The 24,303-nt window shown below is 33.2% G+C and overlaps 1 protein-coding gene across 1 annotated transcript in view; it reads left to right on the top strand.

The window, feature by feature from the left end:
* Positions 1-22,834, top strand: part of LOC143063795 (pappalysin-1-like) — a 33,813-nt gene extending 10,979 nt beyond the window's left edge. The window contains exons 2-21 of the mRNA XM_076236178.1: positions 2,613-3,651; positions 4,790-4,935; positions 5,542-5,835; positions 6,288-6,409; positions 7,238-7,424; positions 7,858-7,981; positions 9,029-9,212; positions 9,971-10,143; positions 10,409-10,537; positions 11,012-11,097; positions 11,446-11,645; positions 12,419-12,499; positions 15,628-15,850; positions 16,371-16,617; positions 17,184-17,374; positions 18,573-18,777; positions 19,392-19,554; positions 20,085-20,223; positions 21,146-21,345; positions 21,885-22,834. Of these exons, the coding sequence (XP_076092293.1) occupies positions 2,613-3,651; positions 4,790-4,935; positions 5,542-5,835; positions 6,288-6,409; positions 7,238-7,424; positions 7,858-7,981; positions 9,029-9,212; positions 9,971-10,143; positions 10,409-10,537; positions 11,012-11,097; positions 11,446-11,645; positions 12,419-12,499; positions 15,628-15,850; positions 16,371-16,617; positions 17,184-17,374; positions 18,573-18,777; positions 19,392-19,554; positions 20,085-20,223; positions 21,146-21,345; positions 21,885-22,157 (4,406 nt within the window). The 3' untranslated portion in view covers positions 22,158-22,834. The remainder of the gene's footprint in view (positions 1-2,612; positions 3,652-4,789; positions 4,936-5,541; positions 5,836-6,287; positions 6,410-7,237; positions 7,425-7,857; positions 7,982-9,028; positions 9,213-9,970; positions 10,144-10,408; positions 10,538-11,011; positions 11,098-11,445; positions 11,646-12,418; positions 12,500-15,627; positions 15,851-16,370; positions 16,618-17,183; positions 17,375-18,572; positions 18,778-19,391; positions 19,555-20,084; positions 20,224-21,145; positions 21,346-21,884) is intronic.
* The last annotated feature ends 1,469 nt before the right edge of the window (positions 22,835-24,303 follow it).

The following is a 24,303-nucleotide window of genomic DNA, read 5'->3' as shown; positions in this document are numbered from 1 at the left end:
TATATTTCTCCCGAAAGTTTGTGTAATAAAAGGAAAATAGAATAATGTGGATTTTTGTTTTTAAATGTACTCGAAGTGAAAGTGACCATCATGATTTCAACTAGAAGCGCGTCAGTGCCTCATGCACACAATCTAATGGTCTCTAACTTTATTTCTTTTACTAAAATTCACCGTAAAAGCTCCATGTATATTTTTTGAGGTTCTCACATTTACGATTGAATTTTCTCTTTATTATGCCAAATTTTAAATGCGTAAAGATACATAGCCATACATAGATATAAAGTAAATTATGGTAGGGGATCTGGTTAATTATAATTCTGCTTGAGGCAATAGATAGAAATATAAAAGCAGTTGATAAACTTGTAAGTCATGTCAGTACTTCAAAGTGATGAATGCATACATGTTTTCATTTAAAATAGGTTATATTTCATCGAACTATTTTACTAAAGTAATCGAAATGTAATCGATAGTAATCGATGATTACATCATGATTTTGCTGTAATCGATTAAATTACGATTACATGTAATCGAAAATGTCTTCAGATTACTGTCGATTACTGGAAAAATGTAATCAATTACAATCGATTACGATTACAGATTATGATTACCCCATCCCTGCTGCTAATATATTTAGGCAAATACAGAGTATTAATTTTTATAAAAAGAAATGAGAGGAAAGCTTGAACATACCGGTAACCTAAATTTATTCGAAGAAGATAGGGCTATCTATTGTCTTTTAAACGATGCAAAAATTTGCACACGCACATGATTAATTTGCTATTTGTATCATAAATTCTCTTATACAGTGATGTTTAGTTCAGTAAGATTCAATGCCTTTGAGAGTAAAACAAATACACTTCTTTTCAACTATTGGATATTGTTTTAAGTAAATCATCGCGGTGAATATCCTGACCTAACTAGAGTTGGACCGAAATGGGGGGATAGAGAGTATATGTAAAAAAAAAACATTTGTTTTTAGTATTTTTCTCTTCGCCTCTCGTCCTGCTCCCCTTTTATAGAATAAAAGATCCGCTAAGGCTACTATACTTACACACCAGAATCGATTGATAACACTACTAGGCATTTTTTCACTTACAAATTGAATCCAAACTCTTGAAAACTGCCAAGATATTCTCCACAGTCATCATGTACTTAAATGCATGTCTAGACGCTTGATAATGCCTTATAACGTGTTCGTTAACGCTTCAAGAATAAAATACCAGCGGGAATTACAATAATGTGTTATGGGATGTCTGTCTTACGTTTGAAACGTGTCAAATGTTCACAAAACAACACGTTGCAACTTCAATATACAGTGTAAATAATTGGATTAGAATATAATGTCTTACATCGTTGTTCTCATTATTACAATGAATTATTATTAAATGTTGTTTTTCTATCTAAAAAAAAACCAGTATGACTGTTTAAGATAATTAAATTCTTAGTATAGCCTTGTCAATAAAAGAGAGGCGACTGATACCAAAGGGACATTCATAGTAGAAAAAATTAAAAGACAAAATAACAAAAATATGTTTTCAACAAAACATAGAAAACAATAGACTGAGCAACAAGAACCCCGCAAAGACGTCACGGTCACATGACTAAATTATGTCTATGGTCTGATAACAAAATAACGTCAGCCAATCAGAAGACGCGTTACATCCAAAATTAAATTATTCTAGAATACAGGATTTACCAAATTAATTTCACTACGATAAACTGGATAATTAGTGTTCTCTGATAAGGAGTTCAGCGTTCTTTGTACAGTAATAAATGGTTTTCATGTTTACCAAAATGACATTTTTTGAATTTAATATGAAAAGTAAAATGATAGGGGGAAAACTATTTTAAACATCCCGCCATTATGCTATTGTTCTATTGTAATGCCATTATGTTATTGTTCTATTATAATTTTGAAAATACTTTGAACGACAAAATTATTTTATATCTCTTCCTGTGGGACGTTTACATTCTGACGTCAAACACGCGACTCTGCCATAGAGTTGGTGCGAACCTTGCCATTCAGTCACAGGACTTCAAATATTTTAATGCTTTATGGGTTTAATTAAAATACATATAAAAGTTAGCAATGAATGTGGTTGCTAAATTTGAAAGATGCTTTTTGTGCTTCTTTGTTAAATATTTGTTTGTTTTTGTTATAATTGAGATTGTGACACGGTGATGACTGCTGTACCTCTATTTTGACAATTTTACCTATTATGTTTGTTTTGTTCACGCATTGTTGCAAATATAATGGAATTTGATGCCACTATCATACAAGTAAGAGGTTTAGCGCTATAAAACCAGGTTCAATCCACCATTTTCTACATTTGAAAATGCCTGTACCAAGTCAGGAATATGACAGTTGTTGTCTATTCGTTTGATGTGATTTTCTAGTTGATTAGGGACTTACAGTTTTGAATTTTTCCTCGGAGTTCAGTATTGTTGTAATTTTACTTTTTACCCTGTATGGTAGGGGAAAAACCCAAGGAGGCTGAACATCTGACAAAAAGTCCTTAACCTGACCCATGTACATCTTTTAAGTTTAATGATATAACTACTATAGTATGATGTATAAGTGCTTTATATACGTTAGGCATATTTTATTTCAGAGCTTGTAGATATTTGTAATGGAAAACAAACACACAACTGGTTAAAAATTGGAATTGCTAGTAATCCCGAAATTCTCAACTCTGGACAGAAATATTTTGTTACTTTAAAGACAGAAAGGAGCAAACATGCATCTACTGTTTATACAGATACTAACTACAAACCCGAAGAATGGACCGCCATTGTTGTAACGTATGACAAACATGTACTTAAGCTGTACAGGGACGGTGCATTAGTGGCTGTAGACAGACATCAGCATGGAGCGATTTTCCAAAAGGTTTCACAAAACTGTAAAACCATTCTGATTGGAGGGGACGAACATTCAAAAACCTTTTACCGAGGATCATTAAAAGATTTATTTATCTGGGATTATGCTAAAAATCATTCTGAATTAGAACATTCAAATGGCAAAGATGACCGGCTTTTTGTATCTGATAGTTTTACAGATGCAAAGAAATGGCGGTCGTTGTTCAAAACACCACCGCACATTATACAAAGGGTTACATTATCAACCTCCAGTCAAATTGTAATCAAAGCGCCACCTTGTGGCGAAACAGTGTGCGATGATCCAGTTTTACTGAAATCGTACAGAGAAAATTCAAACTTAAGGCATTTTAAAGAAATTAATTATAAAGTTTACAATTTAATGAACGATGATGGTTCCCAGCCACAAATTACTAGAAAGCAGTTACAAAAGCAACATTTAGCACTTATAGATGCATTCTCACCGCATAATATAACATTTAAGCAAGACGTTAAAAATATTAAAAGCACATTTCTCAGACAGGCTACAGTGCTTTACACATGTGATTCAATATCTATTGGTGATAATGTTTGCGACGATGACTGTTTTCATGCCAAAACCGGATATGATGGCGGTGATTGTGATGATCTACTTCCGGCAGTCGCAGAATGCGACCTAATATCTATTGCAAATGGCAATTGTGATCCAGAATGTAACAAATTTATATGGGAATGGGATGGTGGAGATTGCTGTACACCAGGTTCTGATTTTTGTTTTAATCCTGAATCGCAGCATCGGTAAGTATTTTAACGTTTGCTTTTTCTGTGTAGTCTCTGACATTACCCCCCCCCCCCCTAAAATTGGTATTATTTGATGCTTGGTAGATAATTTGATCATAAGCAGTTGCAGTATAAAATAGGATGTTCAGAAAACAGTTACCCCATTCGCATATCTTCAGTTTCATAACTGACAACTATTCATCTGTCAGGGTCATCCATTATTTCCAACCATTTTCCAAACTCTACAAAACATACACTTTTTCAGATCCCCACCCTCCTTCAAAAAGTGTACCTCAACCATTTTCAGATTTAAAGACAAGAATCAATCACTCTTAATAAAAAGAAGATCAAGCATATTAAAGTTTAGTTTTATATAGTTGCATTGAAAATAATTTGAAACATCTGACAGTTTTATTTTTTATTAAAAAAAACGTGTACGGTAAAAATGTTGATTTTTTAACCCCCTCCCCCAAGCTTACCTTTTGAATACTTCGGAATATGATTGACAATTATGGATGACCCATAAATAAGAAGGACTAAAAAATTACAAAGTGAAAAGGAAAAAAATTGAGACGGAAACAAAATACAGAATATTATATTTGGTTTTCGTTTATTATTTTTATTTTTTATAATTCATACATAATCAGACCATTAGTTTTTTTCTTTTAAATTGATTTACGTGTAACATCTTGGGACCTTTTATAGCTAAGCTCTGATTCCTTTCACGGATTTGGCTATACTTTTTGGAACTTTTGGATTATAGCTCTTCATCTTTTATATAAGCTTTGGATTTCAAATATTTTGGCCACGAGCATCACTGAAGAGACATGTATTGTCGAAATGCGCATCTGGTGCAAGAAAATTGGTACCGTTAATTTTATTATTATAGCTAACTAGGCGATATGGGTTTTACTCATTGCTTATTTCGGGGACGATTCTAATGGTTTATATACAATTTCTAACCATGTCTTACTGTTATAATTTCAAACATAATTTCAAACAATATTGATGCCTTCGGTTACTGAAAAATAATTGACAATTAAGGCGTTTTGTTTTTTTTTACTCTCGAAATTAACAATAAACTTTCAAGTTACAAAGCTTTTTAAATACTGTTTACTTAAGTAACAAAATTATATTAACATACACTATATTGTAGAGGTTACCTTAGCAAAGATGAATTTCAAGACATGGTCGGCGAGGATAGTTCTAGCCAACTTAACATTTATCTGGCCTCCACAATAAACACGGATGTTGCGGGTCTGTCCACATACCCTTGGGACAAACACGTGTATGGCATAAACGGTATGTTTCAAAATAGAAAAGGTAGCATTACACTAGCTTACATTTGTTTTAATATACTATAATAATTTATTGATGGTTCCAAATTGTGTCAAAAAGTTTGGACTATTGTTGTAAAATTTTAAATGTGTCATGCACATAACAGTTGTTTTCCATTCGTTTGGTGTGTTTGAGCTTTTGATTTCAGTGCCATTTGATATGGGAATTTCCGTTTTGAATTTTTCTTTGAGTTCGGCATTTTTGTTATTTTACCTTTGTTCTACCGTTTTTTTTTGTGATTTGCATGCAACAACAACGAGGTAAAAAAAAATTGAATTGTATATTGCCGCATTTTTGCGCCTGTCCCAAGTCAGGAGCCTCTGGCCTTTGTTAGTCTTGTATTATTTTAATTTTAGTTTCTTGTGTACAATTTGGAAATTAGTATGGCGTTCATTATCACTGAACTAGTATATATTTGTTTAGGGGACAGCTGAAGGACGCCTCCGGGTGCGGGAATTTCTCGCTACATTGAAGACCTGTTGGTGACCTTCTGCTGTTGTTTTTTTTCTATGGTCGGGTTGTTGTTTCTTTGGCACATTCGCCATTTCCATTCTCAATTTTATGTTATAGGTGGTGTGATTGTACCTCCAGAATCGTTTGGTGCATCAGGTAAAATGAAAGGTTTGATACATGAGATAGGACATGTCCTTGGCCTATGGCACGTGCACCATGGTATATCGGAAATGGATTGTGACGATCCCTGTGTAGAGACACATGCGTCTTTAGAACTTGGAGATCTTTGTTCTGATACCGAACCTACACCAGATAATAAACAATGCCATGATCCAGATGGTAGTATAAGGTCAACATGTGGTCTAGAAAGCTTCAGAAACACCCCATTCAATAACTACATGAGTTATGCTGGTAAGTCCGACTATAATAGATTATAATACTGATTTTTTTCTTCGGAACTCTTTGCTTTAAAAACACACCTACGTGTAACTGTTAGTCAAAACAGTTTTGAACTTTGTGATCTCGTGATATATAGTGATCGACAAAATGGATGAAATAAATGGATACATTCATTAAGCGATTTAAAGATTGATTCCACAAATTTTAATGTATTTTTCAAATCTTTCTCATCAGTTGATTTGATTGCTTGTTTTTCATTTAGTTGCAAACATTATGGGAAAACGGCCATCAAAAGTTGGAATAAAACCATTAAAGCTTTTTTCGGTAATGAACTCAAATTTATTTTTTAACTTTGAATTTGACTTAGCTGCCTTTCGGGAAATTATTTGAATTGCTCAAATAGAAGTTAGTCGCCAAGCAGTTTTCTTGGAACACTTATATACATTTTTGTGTACTTATATTAGAAGATAGCTGTATAAATAGTTTCACATCTGACCAGAGTGCACGAATGCACTGTTACCTTGACCTTGTATACAAACCATGGAGGACAGAAAAGAAACCAACACCAGTACCGCTGCCACCAAAAGTAAGTCGTCATTAGAGTTTTGTTGTCTCCCTTTGATATTCTGGTTATCTTTCAGATAATGGACAGACTGGTCAGTCTATTTGACGAAACTGATACTATCTGAAGAGGAGTAGCAACAACTTTCAAGCGAAGACCGAAACTCATAAACTCGAGCAAATAATTAAACGCAGAACTACGGGAAAGTTCGGTGAGCGGACGATCGATCTTGCATCGGAAGTTGGGGTAGCAATGTCAAACTAGAATACAATCATATTCCTTAACATTCAAGTAAAAAAGCATAGACATCTTAATATTATTTTAATGCGAATCGTTTTAATGTCGTCATTGGTGTTTTATTGTAATTTAGTTGTAATTTCTTTTTCAATTTTTACATAGTTCTCAAAACCAAAACCATTACAAACATTTCAATCAACATCTTCGGGATGTAATTACATAAGTAAATTTCGAAAAGAAGGTATATAAAAAAGAGCATAAAAATGACAATATACAGAGCAGCATTATTTATAGCTAGAATTATGGGTAATATGGGCTATCGAAAGTGATAATAGATACATGTGACGTGTTGTCGGTCATTTAAAACATGAATAATGCATGGTTCATTTCCAGTCTGCCTTATCAAAATGTCCGTTTTACGAAAAGACCAGCTAAACTTTTACATCAATTAGTTTGTGATGTAATTTTTATCTAGCAAATTACACATCAGTATTATCGGCAATGTTTTTATATCCCACCATATAATGAATTGACTTTATATAAATTTATATTTAGAAAAATATATTTATTTAAATAGATCTGCTATAAATAAGAAATTTTACATTTTTTCTTTAGATCGCAAGATCTACCAATGTAAGTATTACCATCAGCTGGATATCTCCACTTGGCTCTAATCAAGCATTTCCAAAAACTATATGCGACGTTTGTAAACCTGATGGAAGTGCTGCTCAGTATGCCCACAATGCCACAGCATCGCATCCAGAGAGTTTTCTGTACTTATCCCAACCAATGCAAGCTGCAGGTAAATCAAAGCACTTGTTATTGGAACAATTTTAAAAGTTTATGTTGCTAAAGTCAATCTGTCTTTTTTCTTTCTATACTGACTGGCTTCTGTATCAACTTAACAAATAATACACGATTGTGTTGTAGTCTAGATTGTAAGTACTGACATTCTGTATTATCTTAATTACCTATTAAAGTGTTCTTTGTACTCGTCAATGTAATTTGTTTCTTTGACTGTTTAGTCTACCTTTGGTAATATCCATTTGACGTGGCTCGGTACTTATACATCCCGTCATTGTGTTATTTGGCTATGGTGATGTTGTTGTATTCTTGTCTTTCGTTTTTGCTAAGGTGCTGTGTCTATATGACTTTTTGTTTTTCTTTGTTGACATATGTGTTTGTTTTATAGTGCTTAAGGTTATTATACAATTATTAATTACTTTATTGCTCAGGTCCACCAGATTCTGAGACATGTACAGCCAGTGACAAGGCTTGGATGATGCCTGACAGTTATACCTGCCAGAGAATGGAGTGTTATATAGACCTTGAGTTTAACTTCAAATTCATACCTGACAAGTAAGTATATCGTAGACACTAATTATAATTAGTATATACCATTTGTTCAAGCTGGATTCAGAAATACTTTTATAATAGTATAGTATTAAACAATTAAAATGTTTATAGATGATTTCAACCGTTTAAACCATACGAAATTACTGAAACAGGGTCATTGCTTAACATCCGATCGCCAATACAAATTACAACAATTACAATTTACGGTTCTGGTTGTATATATGTTTACCATTAAGATTGTGATGACATTAACAAACGTCTGAAGATTGGAGAAGAGTTTTCGTAATGTATCATTCGTTTCATACTACAACTGAATCGGTATTGCTGCTGGTTGATTTTCAGACCATCCGGGTAGTACATGTGATTTCAGCTTATCTTGATCTTGTAATTGAACTATAACTAAAGTAAGCTCTGTCAGAAAATTCAACCTTATACCGTTATGGTTGCTATGTTTAAGCCAATTTGCATTTAATTCACTCAAACTATTTTTGGTTTTGGCTTTCCAATCATTTGAACACGTGCATACCTGATGTTTATTTTGCAGGAAAAAATAGTTAGGTTATCGTTTAAAAACTGTCCGGAAAGTGCATACCACGAGAGTGTTTTGGGTCTTTAACAATTCCTTTCTCCATTATACCTGACATCACACCCACCAAGTTTTTGTAGAGTTCGTGTTGCTTAGTTTTTAGTTTTCTATGTTGCGTCTTGTGTACTATTGTTGTTTTCTTTTTTAGCCATGGCGTTGTCAGTTTATTTTTGAACTATGAGTCTGAATGTCCCTCTGGTATCTTTCGCCTCTCTTTTAATTCTGCATACAGAAATCACCTTACAATTACACTTTTTTGCACTATCCCTCATTCAAGATCTATTTAACACGTTGAATTTATGTTATCATTAATGCATATAACAGAGGGAAAAACGCAAACCGATAGATAGATATTGCATCTTACCCTATAAGCTTCAACTTTTATAAATTAAAAAGCTGTGCTACCAAGTCTGAATTACTAAGAAAAGCGATATCATTGAATACTGTATCAACCATTTGTTTAGATTGAGTATATGGGTACCTTATACTGGATCCGTTGACGACTTCATTTTGACAGGAATGGGTGATTCAATCAAATTTATAGAAATCACGACAGACGATCTTACAGTGATTCCATTGGATAGTTTTCCTGCTTCATGTGATAATGCGTTGTCAATCAGACTGAATGTGAGAAGACCTGTCATAAAGGTATGTACGACTAGCATCATTTACTTATACTTTCAGTTGTTTGAAAATGAATTGTCATTAGGTACTTAATTGCTATGACTGCAGTAGAAATCATGTTTTCTAAAAAAAAAAAAAAAAAATGTACACTCGTAACTGTTATTGGTTGTTGTCAGTATATCAAGAAGCCTTACCTGAGAAGTATTGTACATTAATTTATAAACACATCATTGCTATTGTGTTATATACAGAACACATACGGAGCATATATCTCCCAATTGTTACGATATTCCCGGGATTGTATTTCCTGTCATGATCTCCTTGATAGAGGGTTGCTGCTTACAAGGAACCTATTAAACCAAGAGTTCCAAATGGTTAAGATGAAAGCATCCCTTCGTAAGTTTTACGGACGCCATCACGAGTATGGAATATCGGTTTCACAAATGATATCGGATATGTTCCTTATGTCGTAACTACAAACCCGTTCCCTTTTCACGAATATGACCTACTGAATTAGACTATTTATCGGGTTTTAATAATAAGAGCAACACGACGGGTGCCACATGTGGAGCAGGGTCTGCTTACCCTTCCGGAGCACCCCAAGCTTTTGGTGGGGTTCGTGTTGATTAGTCTTTAGTTTTCTATGTTGTGTCTTGTGAACTATTATTTGTTTGCTTGTTTTTTTCTTTAAGCCCTAGCGTTGTGAGATTATTTTCGATCAATGAGTTTGAATGTCCTTTTTGGTACCTTTCAAACCCTCTTTAATACATTTTCTCGTACAGGTACGAATATATGTGCAGCATCCATACACAGCTATAGATGCAGCAGAATTATCAACAAGTACGCCCGCATCAGAATGTGCGATGTGTAGACAGCAAAAGTACAGGGTAATCAGATCTCCGGAAATTACAGGGAACCAGTTAATTCAGACCAGTAAAACAGAATTCACAGACCGGTAAAATCATTTTATAATTAAATATTTCAAGTTTTAACTTTTATTCAAATATTCGGAAATTATTTTAAAAAAAAATTTAGACTGATATTTAACTAGGAAATTTTGCAGATGACTTATTTTCTAGAATCATTAATATGAATAAATTGTTCTGGTATGCAATATTAAATTCACGAAATGAATGAAGAATTTACGTATTTAAAAAAAATGTCGTTGACATATTCCTTTACTTTATTAAAAGAATATGAACATTCTATTAATATTTCAGGGACATCCAACATAATACTACATATACATACAGTATACTTGTTGTAACAGGAAACCATGAAAGTGTACCATCACCGTCTGTCGATTTTATCGTTGGTCAGTCTTTCTGTGGAGATGGTCATGTTAACACGTGAGTATTGTTGATTGATCATTTCTTTTCATGAGACAATTATTTAAAAAAAATCGAGATTGTGAAAAATCAATACAGTATGAAATGAAATCGGTGTCGTTCGTATTCCATAGATTTCTGAAATTTCCCTTTTTATTTAAACCTAGTAGTTATATCATAAAGATTTCTGTAGATACTTTGACTTCTACCTACTTAACTTCTGTATTTATGTTTAAGACTTATCAAAATAAGACGAAGGTTAAAAATGTCAATAACCAACAAACATACGACAGTTGTTCTAAAAACTTAATCAAGGGACATTTAGATTTAAACACCCGGCCTTCAGTTATCGAAAAGTGTCTATTTCTTTTCATTAATCATGTTAATATTGTGATTTTTTTTGGGTAAATAATGTTTAATAATTAAAGGCAGTTATCTACTACAAATTGATATATTCATAAAAAAATTAATGCAGATTTTTGTTTTTGATAAAAGTGGTGAGAAGTGTGATGATGGTAACACAATAGATGGCGATGGGTGTGATATTGATTGCAAAGAAGAAGAATTCTTTAAATGCGCAGGTATGCTAATATATGTAATGATTAACAAATCATCAATGAACATAATAAAACAGAATATCTTGGTGTGTTTACCCATGGACCACTTCAAACATTCTCTTTCAATTTCAAAATGATGTTCGAATCTAGTATCGTTTACTATTCGTCTTTCTACAGTGAGTCAGACCTGCGACATTTCTATGTATTCACTATCCCTACATAAAGTTTATTGTCACGGTTTTTTTAATTGTAGCAGGTTACTTTTTGGGTTGGGAACTAATTTTGTATCTTTGTAGTTTAAATAATTGAAACTCCTATTCTCGTATTCAAATTCAACCGAACTTTACTAACATTTGCTATACTTCCTTCTAGGAGAACCTAGTCATTGTTTTATTCATGATGGTGATGGTATTTGTGAAGATTTTGAGCGGCCATACAGCGTTACAGACTGCGGATATTATTTCCCTCCAGGTTTTGAAGACCAGTGGGCCAAAACAGCAGTTGCAAATCCAGAATTCCAGGATGATACCTGTCCAGAGTCGCTAATCATAGGAATTCCTTCCAGGAACCAGGTAAGTTGGTGTGGTTTCATTCTCAAGGTTCTTGATTCGGAGAAAAGTAAGTTTCAAATTATTGATTGTTTGTTTTCACAACACTCAGTGGAAGCATGTAAATACAGAACGAGAATTTATTGAAATATATCCAATAGGTCGGTCATGAAAATAGGGTAGACCGAGTCGGCAGTTACAACTGCTTCTGGAAAATGAGGATACGTCAACAAATTCTATTGACCCTTTTGGAGCGTATAAGATTACCACCGATGTTTTGTTGCGTGAAAGTAACTCAATCTTCTGTTTGTATGTGTAGTGTTTTGTGTTTGACTTTTCATTAGTTGGTTGGTTTGGGGCAATGTGTTCTTTGTTTTTATTCAACTTGTGGTTTTTTATTTCCCGCTTGGTATCTTTTATTCTTTCAGCAATTGTTTTTTAAATGCAGATAGTACGGTAAGCTCTTCAGAAGAGTCCTGTTATTTGTCGGGTGGAAGTCTGTGATGACCATATTTGAACCCTATTCAACATTTCGATATAGCCTTACGACGAGAGTTATATAAGAATTCATATCAGTTTTTAATTTAGACAACTTAAGGCAACAATAGTATACCGCTGTTCAAAAGGCATAACTCGATTAAGCTATAACAAATTCGGACCACAAACCAAAACAGAGGGAGGCACATCAACTTTGCAAAAATAAGATTTTTAACAGTTAACTCGGTAATAATATTAAGGCGACTGTTTTATTCCCTTTTCTTTGTTTAAATCAACCAATGAAAATGTATATTTTCTAGAAGTGTGTAAGCAATACTGTTCCTGATGAATACTGGAGTCCATGTAACAATTATGGAAAGGAGGATAATTATTGGATAGAGGTATTTTGTATATGTTCAGGCAACAATAGTATATCCCTGTTCAAAAGTCATAAATCGATTAAGAGAAAAATAAATCCGGGTTACAAACTAAAACCGAGGGAAACGCATCAACTATTAGAGGCAAACAACGAAAAAACAGAAACATCGAACTGCAACATAAACAAACGCCAACATACATAAAAACGTTTGTGGTATCTATCAGGGATTGGGTAATTAAGTCTCCCAAACAAAGTTTGGAGACTTATTGTTTTTGCTCAGTTCTTATTATTTTTATTATTCTTCTTCTTCTTCTTCCGCCGCTTTAAAAAATGAACTTGTCCGCAGCGTTTCTCCAAAACCGCTTGTCAGATTGACTTAGGATTTCATAAAATGGTAGACTAATATGTCTAGGTGAGCCATCAATCTTTCGTTTGTGCATTGGGGTCTATTAAGGGGTGTTTTGGGGGGTAGAAAGCAGGGAGGGTTTTACTATAGAACCCTATGGGATTTTATTTTCAAAATTTTTTAAATGAATATAACTTGAAAACTATAAGTGATAGATACATGCAGTCTTCAGAAATGATTATAGGACAATAAAATAAATCACATGAAATATAGGGGGATGCCCTGGGGGGTCATTCCCACCCCCTTCAATTTGAGAATGTGCTATTATCTTGTAAACGGTCCAGATCCCCACCCCTAAACCATATATATTCTTGTAGAGGACAATAAAACAAATCAAATGAAATAAAAGGGAAGTCCCTAGGGGGTCACCCCACCCCCTCTTGTTTGAAAACTTGTAAACGGTCCAGATCCCCACCCCTAAACCATATATATTCTTGTAGGGGACAATAAAACAAATCAAATGAAATAAAAGGGAAGTCCCTAGGGGGTCACCCCACCCCCTCTTGTTTGAAAACTTGTAAACGGTCCAGATCCCCACCCCTAAACCATATATATTCTTGTATGGGACAATGAAACAAATCACATGTAATTAGATGGAAGTTCCTGGGGGTCACCCCCACCCCGTTCAATTTGAGAATGTCCTATTATCTTGTAAACAGTCCAGATCCCCACCCCTAAACCATATATATTCTTGTAGGGGACAATAAAACAAATCAAATGAAATAAATGGGAAGTCCCTAGGGGGTCACCCCACCCCCTCTTGTTTGAAAACTTGTAAACGGTCCAGATCCCCACCCCTAAACCATATATATTCTTGTAGGGGACAATAAAACAAATCAAATGAAATAAAAGGGAAGTCCCTAGGGGGTCACCCCAACCCCTCTTGTTTGAAAACGGTCCAGATCCCCACCCCTAAACCATATATATTCTTGTATGAGACAATAAAACGAATCACATCAAATTAGATGGAAGTTCCTGGGGGTCACCCCCACCCCGTTCAATTTGATTATGTACTATTATCTTGTAAACGGTCCAGATCCCCACCCCTAAACCATATATTTTCTTGTAGGGGACAATAAAACAAATCAAATGAAATGTAGGTAAAGTCCCTGGGGGTCACCACCACCCCCTCCTGTTTGAAAACTTGTAAATGGTGGAGATCCCTACTCGTAAGCCATATATATTCTTGTATGGGACAAAAAATCAAATCAAATGAACATGGGACCATATGAATGGGGAGTTATCGGAGCTTTGTTTGGGAGACTTCGTAACAGCATCCTGTTACAATTACTTCTTGTTAAAAATGTAATGGCAATTAAGTGTAATGCATTACAATGTTCCATGTAATTGAATGTAATGTGTAATTGAGGATTTTTTTTAATTACATGTAATGGTAATTTAATTAACTTCAATGAAAAAAGCATGTAATGCTAAATTACTTTTGAATTACATTTCAATTACATGTACTGTTATGATTTTAATGATAAGATATTGTGTACATATAAATATTTTTTATTTGACATACAGAAGTGTTGCTAAATTAGTAGTCTTATAACTTTAAAAAAAAATGTGATAATCATATATTGGTGTTGTCAGTTTCTAAGAAAGATCTTTATCTTACATATAAATAGATTGATAATATGTATGCATACCATCAATACATGTATGTATGGTAAAACAAATATGTAAAAATTTCTTAGACTGTTCATTTAGAATTTAAATCAATGCATACAATCATTTTGTCAAATTAGTATACACAAAAGGATTATAAAAATAAAAATTATCAGCTGTAAAAACAAATGGGAATTAATCAGACTAAATGTGTAATAAAACAGCCTAGAGACAATGTCACTAGTACATGTATTTTATCTAATTTGCAAAATATCGCTAATATTTAGACATTATACATTGTTTGTGCTAAAATTTATTTTCAATCTAGTGACAAGAATACTTTTGAATAATTGTAAAGTAAAAAAAAATGGACACATTTTTTAATTATTTATTTATATTATGTATAAATGAAGCCATTTATGAGTTTTCAATATACCCCTTTATGTATTGGTAAGTTAATAGGAACACATTCCTTCTTCTGTCAACACATCTTATGATCAAGCAATACCTGCCACATCAGCTCCTGTCAAAACAAAGTGTTCAGACCAGAGAGGTGCAGACTAAATGACAAAACATTAAAAATATTAATGATGATCAAATGCAATGCTAAAACTAAGCTTACGTGAATATTTTACACATGCTATATATACATGATATATATTGTTTAAAAAAATTTATGATGAAATGTAATGTGTAATTTAATTAATTACTGTGGGAAAGTAATTGTAATTTAATTAATTACATTTCAAAAACTGTGCAATTAGTGTAATTGACAATTTTTGCAATGCAATGTGTAATTTAATTAATTACATTCCAATGTAATTGACCCCAAGTCTGGTATTTGTATTAAGCTAAAGTACTTTACATAGTGTCTTTCAAAGCTTAAATTCATATTTTGCAAACAATATTTTTATCCATACCAACTGTGTATTTTTGTGAGTTCAAAGAGTTTTGAAAAAATAATTGTAAATAAAAAAATACAATCATTCTTGTGAGAAAAAAACTAATAAGAGTGAAACGTGTTGTGTCGGCTTTATCAAATAACAATGCCTGGTACTACTGTTAATATCAAAGTCAGGATAAAACGTAATGTCGTAAAACATCAATTCATATTTTAACAATGTTTATTCCAGATCTATTTTGGAAAACCTAAGGTTGCAACAGAAATAATTATACACTTCGGATCAGACGGATTAGATGATCTGAATAGAAAACAGTTGATGAGGATCGAACTTATTACCAATGACAACATAACCAAGACTTTAACTCCGGCACTCCATTCTATCTCATGTAAACACAACCCGATTCATGTGCCAATCATTCATGACTTGACACAGCAATTCTTACTTACTAAAGGTGAACAATAGTACAACCTCATAGCAATTATTAAAAAAATCGGGCAAATTTAAGTTCATGGTAATGACTAGAAGTTCGTATGAATTACTAGTTATGTTGTCAAGTCGGAAGAAATAAGTTTTTGGAGCCATCCATACTTTGGTGATTTTTGCTTTCGTTTATATGTTTACACTTGTCAGCATGAATGCATGGAATTGCTATCTTCATGTACATGTATTGGGTAAAAATGTTGATCACGTTTATTTTTAAAAAGAAATGATTTTTAAGGTGCAATCCATACTTTTGTGATTTTTCACGTTTTACGAAAAACTTGTAAGCATGAATGCATTCATTTGTTTTACTGTCATGTCTGTTCATGAAAAAAAACATGCCCTGAACAAACGTTTGAATTTTCTAATTTGTTACATATTTTTAAATTGGTACCGTGAATGTCATTTCTATGTTTATTAGCATGTATTGGATACAAAATTGTAATTGCTTATATTTATTTAAAACCTTGATTTTTCATCTTTCTCTCTAGGCGTGAGGATAAAGTTTTCCTCACCAAGGATCAGCATAGCAGGTGCTCGTTTGAGGTCTTCTAAATTTTTAGACCCAGTGACGATCGCATCTTGTGACTCTATGGAATTATATGATCCTTCTGTAGGAAGGTGTTTCAATAGATCATGTAACAGACCTGTTTGTGGGACTCCACGTGTGAAGCATGGTGTTCCAATGTGTAATGGGAAAAGAGAGGGAAGCGTATGTACAGTCAAATGCAATCAGGGGTAAGAAATATACTGTATATACATATGATTGATGACTAAGAAAAAAGCTCTTCCGGCAGTAATTTTTGTTGCATGTTGGTTTTTTTTAAATCGACAAACTAACATTACCAATAAAGATTACACTGGCTTGCTTTCATGTTACACACACAAAACAATTAAGCATTTTAAAAATTACACGCGAATAATAGTGAGGAGATTAAAAGAAATATAGACACATCTGCAACTTTTTGCCATAATTGTTCTTTAAATAAATCTGCAAAGTCTTTATGGATCAACGTTGTATCTGTGTTTATCCCACTATAAATCAATTTTCCATAAAAATTAAACAAATGTGCAACACTATATGTGAACAAATAAAAGTCCGTGTCTTTTAATTTAGATAGTACATCATAGCATCTGGAATGATCGTGATGAAAATTCACCAATAAGTGTTAGTCGATATTCCTTTTATAATGATATAACAAATCTATCTAATTGTATACTAAATACCAAATGAAAACATCCGTAGCACTAACAGTAATCTTCAAAAAGGGGCATATGACAAGGCGAAATTTCTTCTCTTTTAGGTACGTATTGGAAGGTCGTGTTAATGAATTAATGTGTGTTAACGGAACATGGCAGAGTTACACTTCTTTATCGTGTGTTCCGGTTAACTGTGGAGAGCCATACATTCCGTATGCAAGTATTTCATGTCCAGATGGATTTCAATATGGAGATAAATGCAACTTCAACTGTAAAGCACCGTCCAGATTACAGGGTGAATATTGATATGGAGACTACACTCAAAATCATATGTAGACTTCAGTATACATATTCTGAATACGTTAACACAATCCACACATATCACTTGATACATAATTGATTATACAACATATTTTTATTATTTCGCCGTACTAGAAAATTTTCTCTATTAAAAAAACTATACAGTAAACGGCACATATAAGCTCTACCCATAGGTTTGACATTCTAATCTAGTGTGTTCGTTTGTTTCGTTCAGGCATCGTTGTCAATATAATGGAATTTGATGCTACTGTCATACAAGTGAGAGTTTAAGCTAGCTATTAAACCAGGTTCAATCCACCATTTTACATTTTTATGCCCCACCTACGATAGTAGAGGGGCATTATGTTTTCTGGTCTGTGCGTCCGTCCGTCTGTCCGTCTGTTCGTTCGTCCGTCCGTCTGTCCGTTCGTCCGTCCGTCTGTCCCGCTTCAGGTTAAAGTTTTTGGTCAAGGTAGTTTTTGATGAAGTTGAAGTCCAATCGACTTCAAACTTAGTACACATGTCCCCTATGATATGATCTTTCTAATTTTAATGCCAAATTAGAGTTTTTACCCCAATTTCACGGTCCACTGAACATGGAAAATGATAGTGCGAGTGGGGCATTCGTGTACTGAGGACACATTCTTGTTTTTAAATGCCTGTACTAAGTCAGGATATGACTGTTGTTATCCTTTCGTTGATATGTTTGAGCTTTTAATTTTGCCATTTGATTAGGGACTTTCCTTTTTGAGTTTTCCTCGGAGTTCAGTATTTTTTTATGTTACTTTTTATATTCTACAATTTCAACAAATGAAGACGGATTCATGTATCAAGCTCACAGGTTAATATTAAATAAACGTATGTTTACAAAATTTTGAATTTTTGAAATACTAAGGCTTTTTTTACCTCAGGCATAGATTACCTTAGCTATAGTTGGCAAAACTTTTAGGAATTTTGGTCCTCAATGCTCTTCAACATCGTACTTTATTTGGCCTTTTTAACTTTTTTGGATTTGAGCGTCACTGATGAGTCTTTGGTAGACGAAACACGCGTCTGGCGTATATACAAAATTTAGTCCTGGTATCTATGATGAGTTTATTTGGTTATTCACCAACCCAAATTTTCATAAAATGAATTATGGAAATAGTTATAAGGAATAATTTTTTACCAAATTGATATCTGGTACTTTAAAGGTGATGTCTCAACAATACAATGTGATTCTGAAGGAACCTGGTCTTTACCAAATTCGTTTTGTCAGATACACTGTAAAGCACCATCAGTCACCGATGATGCCAGACTCATGACTAAAGCATGTAAAAGGGGGTATCATGGCCTTGGAAAAGTCTGCAAGTTCAAATGTGAGAAAGAATTCCATGTAGTAGGAAAGAGCAATTTCAGGTATGAATTGTATTTTTTTATTATTATTGTGTGTGAAAATACATGTCAACAGTCTACTAACAATAGTTCTTTCGTAGAATTAAACAGGATACATGTTTTTGTTTGTATTCCCGAATAAGCAAAGTTAAAATTGTTGCACTCACAATTTGATACTTGACCCTGAAGAAATATTTATGAACTAAAGAATATTTGTTCTGAAGAAATCCTACCCCACTCCTTCCTATCTCGTGTGTAAACTATTTTGCTGTCCTTCGTTCTGTCAATGCTTATATTTTAGCATTGTACAAAGTCATGTTTTTGTTATTAGTTATTAAAAATCCACCAGATATGTACTGTTCCGTATTTTAGACTTGAATACATTATCTGTTAATTAGTTGTAATTGGTTAAGAAATAGCGTTTAGTTACTTCTCGCAATCTCAGATCGATACTTTGTGGCTCAAATTCCTTTGTTAGTCGATCTGATACCTTTTACAACTGTTTATTAATAGTTTGTTCAACAGTTCAAAGAGAAAACCAACAAAGTAACAACAATAGCAAATACTTTGTACTGTTATCATTAATGTCATTTCATATTAATACACCCGAAATGTATGAATATTACTTTTATTCACAGAAAAATATATAAACTTGAATGCGATGAGGATGGATTGTGGAAAGGTGAAAGTTGTGTACCAATTACATGTCCACCGCAAGACATAGTGTTCAAAGGTTTATATAGATGTACAGATCTGTTCAATGTAGGCAGTACATGTACAATGATATGTCCAGATAACCCAGTATGTATATATTTAAATAAATTTTCGGTCCTTTCTGTATATTAATATAAGAAACTGAAGAAAAAAACACGTTATACATTTCGTCTGTCCAAAGCTCTTTTCTTGAATAACCTTCATCAGGAACTCTCAAAATCATATAGCCACAATGCATTACAAAACATGTTTAGTTTTCAGTTTTGTAAGACCTTTTTCATGCAAAAAAAATAATATGACTTGTTACAAAAAAGGAAGAAGGACCTAAAATTTCATAAACCATATGGAAAACAGCAACCAAAAAAGAAAACTAATATTTTATTACGCGTTACGTCTTGACATGAATTATCAGTTGGTCAGTGGTGAGTTTTAAAGCGTACCCACTGGGCAAAATTGAGTGTTATTTTTTATATATATCTTTATTTAAATGATTCATATATCAGATTGAATGTGTCTACGTTTGTTTGGTATTGCTGTGTTGACATTGCAAAATGTTTAAAAACCTTACAATATATATTATCCCATAGGTAATTATGATTTTACATCTATTTGTTTAGGTTAAACAAGTGATTAATTGTGGAATAGACGGTTCCTGGAACAACAGTTTTAGTATTTGTAAATCGTCCTTAGCTGGATCATGTCCAACTGTTGCTGAGAGTACAAAGGTCAAATTCAACTGTCATGGTAATAAAGTAGGCAAGTATTATAAAAGTTAAAACAAATAGAAAATGTAAAAAGACCTCAAATATCACCTTAAATTATAGATAGACGACAGCACGCAATAAAAGAATAAAATAAGAGAAAATAAAAACAATCCACACAACAAGAAGCACACATATAATGTATGCGGGATGATGTGTCAATATAGGCAATAGTAGTAAACCGCTATTCAAAAATCGCAATTCGACTGAGTGACAATAAAGCTGGGTAACAAACCAAAATCAACAGAAACACACCTACTACAGGAGGACAACAACGGAACAACAGAAACACTGAAATGCAACAAAAACGACACCAACAAACATAGAAACGTACTATGTGATAACAACTACTATATTCCTTATCTGGTACAGGACAATTTGAAGAACAAAGTGGTTGGCTGATCTGGTTGTTAATCAATTAATGAAATCAGGTATGCAATCTAATGCTTCGAAAGGATATACACTTTTTACTTAACTACAAATGAAGTGGTAGCTATTTTTTTGCCAGTGACAAATAAAAATCCTATGATTAAGGTCATTCGGTATTTTGAGCCAAAGACAAAATCTATTTTGTATACTTTTCGAATTGTTTTGCACATATTGTTTATGTGAGACTCGACCCGAGTATGCCTGAGTAGTAGTCATTTTACTTTTCACAATCAATATAAATGAATCAATGTAAACAATACGGTAACATATAATCCACTAATCTTCAGCCTGGTACTTCCATTAATAATATGTAACATACATTGAACGTTTTCTGTTATATTAGAATCCTACCGCAAACAGTCCTATCGTGTCTTTCGCATATACTTACATTAGTAATGTTTTTCCAAAATTGCACAAAATTCATTTCAATTTATTAATATTTAAATTTTAAATTGATTTCCTAAATTAAAACATAATTGATATTTTAGGCGACCAATGTGAAGTAGACTGCTTCTTACCAGAAGCTGTTGCAATAGTAAATGGTCATTCAAATAAAGTGAGAGGTAGGCTTGCAAGTATTACCGACAGTCATCAAGAAAAAGGTCCAGTACGAAAAATAACATGTGGAGTGTTACTAGAGTGGATACCAGACCCAGAAACTATATCATGCATAGCAGAATGTAGTAAGGTATGAAGTAGTTATGTATGTACCAAATATTTAACCAGCTAGTATCTGTAACTGTCTTAGATCGTGTTCTTGTTTGGCCTATGGTGACCTTTTATTGCTTTCATCTACGGAATGTGGTATCTGGTGGATAGATGCCACATTGGCAATCCCACCACATTTTTATACTTTAAAAATATTTTTTTGCCTGTCCCAAGTAAGGAGCTTCGGGCCTTTGTTAGTCTTGTATGATTTTTATTTTTTGTTTCTTGTATATTTCGGAGTCTAGTATGACGTTCATTTTTACTGCACTGGTCTCCGAGTGAAAGAATTTCTCGCTGCATTGAAGAAGACCCATTGGTGGTCTTCAGCGGTTATCTGCTCTTTGGTCGGGCTGCTGTCTCTAAGACACGTTCCCCATTTCCATTCTCAATTTTATTCTATGATCAACGAATTTGTTCTTTAAATTGAATAAAGTAGAAAATTATGTTGAAAATTTAGCCCTTTGTTCGGTTTTGAATTTGTTCAACATGTTTTAGTTTTTTGCTTTTTTTATATTGTAGTCCAATATAGCAGATGGGCTGTGTCAGGCTGATTACAATACCGCGGAATGCTCTTGGGACGGAGGGGACTGTTGCAAATCCACAGTATTTGATGGAATAGTATTATCTATTCCATCTACATGTGGTAAACCCTGTAGCTGTCTGGACCCAAATGCTGCTGAAAACAGAACATTCAAACACAATATAAAGGCCAGCAAGAAGAAATCCCGGAGTAGACTTATAACGCTCAGTCGATATGCATGGAAACATTCGTTTCCGAGAAAAAATCGATAGATGATTGTCATTGTTATCAGTGTCATTTATAGTTACGGTCTATATCTACTAGTTTCCAAAATGAAACGCCAGTGAACATTATTGATATAGAATGTTTCTCAATCGAGAGAACGTGAAGTTATAAAAAATTACCGGAAATTTCATATTGATAAAATACATAAAAATGTAAAGATTTGTTTTGATACAGCTTAACTATGGAGGCGAGTGTGGATTGTTGTTGGTCCTATAGTTTGGACCTTGACTTAAAAATGTTCGTCATTATTGAAATTTGTATATATAATTTGTTCGACGATTTACAATGTGATAACTGATTGCGGCTCACTAGAATAAAAAAAATCGTAATTTGTTTCATGCACGACTAAACAGTATTTAATTTAAAATAATGGTGTGTCTACATTTTAACAACATGTATACAAATACATATGAAAACCAATAGTATAGCAAAACGTAAAAAGGGAACTGTCCGGAAAAGAAAATATTTGCGTGTGATGTTCCTACCATCGAAAACCGAGAAAAGTGAATTACTTCAGTAATAAATAACAATCACGAATAACGATATACTAGTATATTAATTATGAATTTATGGCAAATTGATGAGCTCTACTTATTTTGTTGTGGTCAAGTCCTTTTCAACACGTGTGTTGTAAAATAAAATGGAAATCATATCGTCAGTATTTCTGTTTAGTTGTAATACCACCAAATCATGGTACGTCACATCCGGTTGTATACGAAAGTAGGGCGAAAAAAATATTCCCTTGAATTTGACAGCTGTAGGTAATTAATCCTTCATGTTATTACAGTAAAACATTTCTGTGTCATAAACATATGTACTTGGGTATTTTAAAACACCTTTATTTTTATTTGGGATTTCTATAGAATATTTTGTAATCTTCAGGTTACATGGTGACTAAACCTTGTACACAGATAAAATAAGAGGTTTGATTGGTTAACTTCCAATGATGGTCATTTTTCTTATATGCCATGAAATGTTATGTGAAATTTTTTTCTATAGTACTGGACAGGGTAAAACTTTACTCATGCCAAGTATTTCTTTATTTGAAACAAAGATAAATTCTGCACATTTTTTTGAAAAGTGCAAATTTAACAAAGATTAATGGTGGTATTACACCTAATATGGGAAGCTGTACATGCACCTTTGACCTTGTGAGTAATCTCATGTGTTAAAATAACTTGCTATTTAAGTGAAATATTACAAAAAATGAAATACTCTGAGTAGATTGAGTCTCCAAAACACATTTTATGAGAAAATTTTCTTGAAATAGGACTCTAACATGAATATTCATTTGACAAAACAAGCCATACCAAGTGTTGTTGTTTTTTGTGTTTTTTTTTTTTTTTTGTGGGGGGGGGGTCTCCTTATTTCTTATATTATGGTATGATAGAACATTAACCTAGGAAATTCTTAAATAAATATATAGTTATAAATAGATGAAATGGGTTTTTTAATGCTGTAACGACATATTATTCACTAAAAGAAAAGCCTTTTATGTCCCTCTATGGAACGCGGCGTAAATTTAATTTTTACATAAGGACTTATTGAAACCTCCTTGGAGACAGTAAACTTTTATATGGATTGTTCAGTCTGCTAAAATGTACTCATTTCTTATAACATTTCTACCATAAATGAGTGAAAGTTACCCCTTAATTTTTATTTATTGGCCTAAAAAGTTGAAATTTTGAGGAAATGAGAGATATAAATTGACCAAAATAGACCTTGTAAAGAAGACAAAGAGGTCCATTAGTGGTATTTATCTTCCTTAAATAATCTTGTGTATCGTATTCAACTGATTGTAGGCAGATAAGATAGATATTTGATCATTTATTGTTCCACACTCAATTCTATCTTGATGCGACTTGATTTGGATTTGTCGAAGAAATTTTGCTCGACTCGCTGTAGATGTCGTCTTTCATTATACTAGATTTTTCTCAAACTTTTGAACTGATTATGACAAAATTGGACAGAAATGCTTGAAATAACCAGTAAGACAAAGGAAAAAAAGTCACATTCAGTTTATTGAACATTAATGACTTCTTTAGGTGTAATACCACCAAATCATGGTACGTCACATCTGGTTGTATACGACAGTAGGTCGAAAAAAATATTCCCTTGAATTTGACAGTTGTA

Source organism: Mytilus galloprovincialis, chromosome 2, assembly GCF_965363235.1.
Source record: "Mytilus galloprovincialis chromosome 2, xbMytGall1.hap1.1, whole genome shotgun sequence".
Lineage (NCBI taxonomy): Eukaryota > Metazoa > Mollusca > Bivalvia > Mytilida > Mytilidae > Mytilus > Mytilus galloprovincialis.
Note: the sequence above shows the minus strand (reverse complement) of the source record. Positions and strands in the feature narration are given on the sequence as shown.